A 5,099-nucleotide genomic window follows, 5' to 3' on the forward strand; every position below is an offset into this window, starting at 1 on the left:
GGGATTGCGGCGTGACCATCCCCCCTGGGGGGTGATTTCTCGCTTTCTGTCTCTATGTCTCTCTCTGTCTGTCTGGCGAGCGCACGCGCCCTATAGCGAAAATCTCTCCAAAAAAAAAAAAAGTTTGTGATAATTAATTTCCGGTATGTTTCCAGATCTCTAGGTACCTTGGGATATCCCATATGATCTTTTCTCAGTCATCTACTATTTGATTGGGAGTCTCTGCTGTGGCCAAGATAATTTAATATTCAAAACACGAGGCCAGTGGATAAGGTGTTGGACTCCCATGTGGCTGACCATGGTTTGAGTCCAGAACCCAGTGGCTTGAACTCATGCTGAATGCAAGTGGGTGCATGCCTAAAATCCTAAGAGAATAGAGGAGAAGGGATTGTGGCATGGCCATCTCCTCAGAGAGTGATTTCTCACTTTCTCTCTATCTCTCTGGCAAGTGCATACACCCTATAGCAAAAATAAAGAAATAAAAATAAAAACTCTCTTGGGCCAGCAGATGGCATAGCTGGTTGTTATGGTTATGTCGCTAGACTCCCACATGGTTGACCACAGTTTTGAGTCCCAGACCTGGTGGCTTGAAATCAGGCCGGCATGTGTGTGTGCATGCCCAAAATCCCAGGAAAAAAAATGGAGAAGGGATTATGATATGACCATCCCCTCTGGGGGTTCATTTCTCACTTTCCCTCTCACTGTCTCTGTCTCTCTATCTCTCCATCAAGCGCACATGCCCTAAGGCAAAAATCTCTTTAAAAAAAAATGGCACACACACATAGCAGTGTTGGTTGCTATCATCCTGCTATAGTCTAGAATGACGGTCTCCATTACAGTAAGAGTTAAAGGAATAGAGGACTTAGACTATCTAAAATTAGCCATATCTTGCTACTTAACACAGTCTAAAATTTGGCAAGACAAATCTCTTAGGCAGGTACACTGCTGACACAGCATGGTGAAAAGGAACTCAACCAAAAAGGAAAACCTACAATACCTGCAGTACAGAACACGAACCATATTTACTGCCTCTGCTCATTCCAAACTAAATTCTGCCACTGTGCATTGATCTCACTACCTTCGATCTCCAACCAGATCTTGTTCTAGAGATTCTCTCCTCTCTTCTGCATCTTCAACTTCTCACTCTTCATCAGTTCCATCTCTTGGTCTATCATCTTGCTCTCTTATCACCAGAAAGTTTTGCTTTTTTACTTATTTTTTTTTTTGAGAGGTTTTTGCTATAGGGCGCATGAGCTCACCAGAAAGACAGAGAGAGACAGAGAGACAGAAAGCGAGAAATCACGCCCCAGGGGGGATGGCCACACTGCAATCCCTTCTCCTCCATTCTCCTCTCAGGATCTTGGGCATGCATGCACACGCGCCTGGCATGAGTTTAAGCCACTAGGTCTAGTACTCGAACCGCGGCTGACTACATGGGAGTCCAGCAACATAGCCATTACACTAACTGCTAGTCCCACCAGAAAGTTTTGCTTTGATGCCAATGTCTTATTCTCACCCTCTATTTTGCTCATCCAACTCTCCTCAATGGGTGCTTGCTATCTCCACACCATCTCTCAGTCCTTTGTAACCTGACTTCACAAAAATCAGAGCTTCACTGAAACCACAGCCTTCAGACCACCAGTGAATACTCATTTGGAAAATACAAAGGGCAATTTTTGCTCCTTACCTCATTAATCATTACACTGCATGTGATGCTGTAAATCACACCTTTCTATTTTGAAACTCTCTAATCATTTTCCTGATTCTCCTTCTCTCACTTCTCTGATCACTCACTATCAATCTCTTTCATGAGTTCTCTCTCCATTTTTAGACTATCTTCCCAGCTTATTCCCTCCCTGAGCAAACTCACTTGGAGTCATGTTTGTCATTAACACTGGAAATGACTTCCAAATCTACTACCTCTAACTCCTACCTCTCCCCTAGGTACCTCTTACATATGGACTCATGTATGTCCAGAGCCCCTCAAATCTATGTCTATTCTAGTTTCACACTCTCTTCCCTTCACCACTTAACCTGTTTGTTCCCTGGTGGTGACCATTTCAACTGGATACTACCTACCATTCAGCTGTCCTATCAAGGAACCTCTATTGGCTTTAACTCTTCTCCCCACCTTATTATCCATATTCAAACAATTGTAATGATTTTTATCAACTAGAAATTTATTCCTGCTCCATGCCTCTTAGCATGTCCTGAGAACAAGACCACTGTTAAGTCTCCTTACTTGATTTTTTAGTCTAGGAGGACAACAGCCAGGTCCTTAAACATGAAATATCAGATCTTCATGAGTTAAGTTGTCCTTGAGCCTACCTCTCTTGACTTACCTCCTTCTATCTCAACCTTGTGATTTACCAGAAGGCTCAACAAAAAGCCCACGGTTCTCTTAACATCCCACATTGCTACTAGGAGGCTGTGCCTCCTTGGACATACTACTTCACAGTTCTAGAACATGGGTCTCCATTTTCTCCCTTTCCCTCCCACTCTACTGCTTCCCTTCCTGACTAGTACTTGTCTCCTCCAAAATTTGGTTTAAGCATCACTTTTTCTTTTTCTTTTTTGGAGAGGTTTTTGCTACAGGGCATGTGCGCTCGCCAGAAAGACAGAAAGAGACAGAAAGTGAGAAATCACCCTCCAGGGAGGATGCCCACGCCACAATCCCTTTTCCTCCATTCTCCTCTCGGGATCTTTGGCATGCATGTACATGCACCTGGCGTGAGTTTAAGCCATCAGATCCAGGACTCAAACCATGGTCAACTACATGGGAGTCCAGCGACATAGCCATTATGCCAAGTGCTGGTCCCTAAGTATCACTTTTTCTAAAATGCCTTTTCACACTCCTCAGCCTGAAGAGCTCTCCTTGGTGCTACTACAGCACTCCATGTTAACCTCTAGCACAGCACACTTCACACTCTTCTAAAATTATATATTTATCACCCAACCTTCCCCAACTACACTCAATTCCTCCAGGCATGGGCTGCTCATAAGAGGTGCTAACCTAGATTCCCTCACATGCTAAATGTTTGTGATAAATAATTTCCGGTATGCTTCCAGACCTCTAAGTACCTTGAGATAACCCATACGACCTTTCCTCAGTCATCTACTATCTGATTGGGAAGCTCTGCTTTGGCCATGATAGTTTAATGTTCAGAACACATGGTAGTGTTGGTTGCTATCAACATGTTACAGTCTAGAATGATGGTCTCCACTGCAGTTAAGAGTTAAAGTAATAGAGGACTTAAACCAACTAATATTAGCTGCATTTTGCTACTCAATACAGTCTAAGATTTGGAAAGATGAATCTCTTGGGCAGGTACACTGCTGACACAGCATGGTGAAAAGGAACTCAACCAAAAAGGAAAATTTGGAATACTTGGAACACAGGAAATTCCGAGTTCTGCTGATTCACTCTGACTTAAAGCTGCAATAACGCTTGAGTAAGGAGCACCCATGCTGACTTTGCATTTTTTTTTCTGCAGAGCGCATAGGATTTGGCACACAAGAAATTTAATAGTTGTTCTTTATAGTCCTTTGCCATTTCTCAAATATTGGCTGTGGTCACCTACATCAGAGTATCTGATAGCATTAAGTGGCATTTTTCTTACAAAGATATAATCCTGGTCAAAATACGGGTGAGAGCTTAAAATACTTACAGGAGATTCTCCAACCAAAGAAAACTACGCAGAAAATCTTTCACCAAAGAAAGGCTTAGTGCTAAGCTCTATCTGAGGCTGAAGAGCCTGGTTTAGTCAACAGCTCTTATTCATACTTTGTACAAAGACATCTATTCAACTGGTTCCAACTTAGGAAACGGCATTTAAATACCAACTTACACACGTGTTCATAGGGAGTCAGGTATGTTTTCATCAATACCAAAATTTCTAAGAAAGCAAATTAGAGCGAAGTATAAAGCAACAAACCTTCTCAAAATAGGTATTTGTAAGCCATCACTTACTTTGTTTTTCCTATAAAACTCATATGAATTCCATCATAAAAGATCAAATGAATGAAATTTCCAAAGTCTAATTACTTGAATTAGCTATTTATTATGCTTCTTACATCTAGTGATGATTACAGCTAACACTGAATTAACTAGCTTCACTTCCAACCTCTGTCCACTTAAAATCATAATGTAAGCACTGTATGGATGAGATACTTAACAAGTCTTTTCTTTCAGGAAAAGAAAAAAAAAGAATTCACTGTTCAGATGGACATTTCTTTCAGTGCTCTATAACACAATCATAAAATATCGGTTGCTTCAACAATAGACATATTTTGATTAAATCAATATCATGGAAAGGAAGTTTTATTACATTTGCCTCTTCAGAGTATTTCGACTAAATACTTACTTGTTCAGTATGAGGTCAAGAATGAATTTAGAGCCGAAGGCTTCAATCTGGAAGCTTGCCTGGGCCAGGTGAACAGCCTAAAGATTCAAAAAAGATAAAAAGAATTTTAAATTACTTTCCTCTCTTTAAAAATGATTATATTCACATCAAGAATGGTATTTAACAAGAACATTTTTATTGATCAATTTCTTTTTTTTTTATTTGTGCTAGGGCATGGGAGCTTAACAGAAAGAGACAGAAAGAAAGAGGGAAAGTGAAAAAGCACCCCCAAAGAGAGATGGCCACATACAATCTTGCCTCCTCTGTTCTCCTCTTAGGGTTTTGGGCACATATGCACACACATCCAGCATGTTTTTAAGCCAGCAGGTCCAGGACTCAAACTGCACAGGAAGCTATGTGGAATCCAGCTGCCCTAACTCCAAGCCAATTCATTTCTTTATGCACCTTTATGTAGTAATTAATTTTCTTTTGGAGACTAGGTGTACTGCCATGGCTTTGCTGGGAAGCTCTAAATGTCTGAGCAGTAAGGAATTAATAAAAGAGAATCAGTCCTTTAAAATGAACCCTCCAAGATAAAAATCAAGAGCATATTATGCTGGACTTCTAAGTGATCGTGTTGAATTATGCAAAAGTCTGACTAATTAAAGTGTGATTTCAGCCTGTTTTGTTCACAAAGCTGCCCAATTCTTTCTGCACACCTAAGTGAAAAATCATGTCAGTGCTCTGCTCTTCAGC

The 5,099-nt window shown here is 40.9% G+C and overlaps 1 protein-coding gene across 1 annotated transcript in view; it reads right to left on the reverse strand.

Annotated features, from left to right (window-relative positions):
- The window catches only part of ADAM23 (ADAM metallopeptidase domain 23), a gene marked incomplete at its 5' end in the record, with an annotated part of 206,650 nt that overhangs the window by 153,479 nt on the left and 48,072 nt on the right, over window positions 1-5,099 (reverse strand). The window contains one exon of the mRNA XM_006142466.3: window positions 4,365-4,441. Coding sequence (XP_006142528.1) covers window positions 4,365-4,441 — 77 coding nt within the window. The remainder of the gene's footprint in view (window positions 1-4,364; window positions 4,442-5,099) is intronic.

This window comes from Tupaia chinensis, unplaced genomic scaffold, assembly GCF_000334495.1.
Source record: "Tupaia chinensis unplaced genomic scaffold, TupChi_1.0 Scaffold000076_1, whole genome shotgun sequence".
NCBI classification, from domain to species: Eukaryota; Metazoa; Chordata; class Mammalia; order Scandentia; family Tupaiidae; genus Tupaia; species Tupaia belangeri.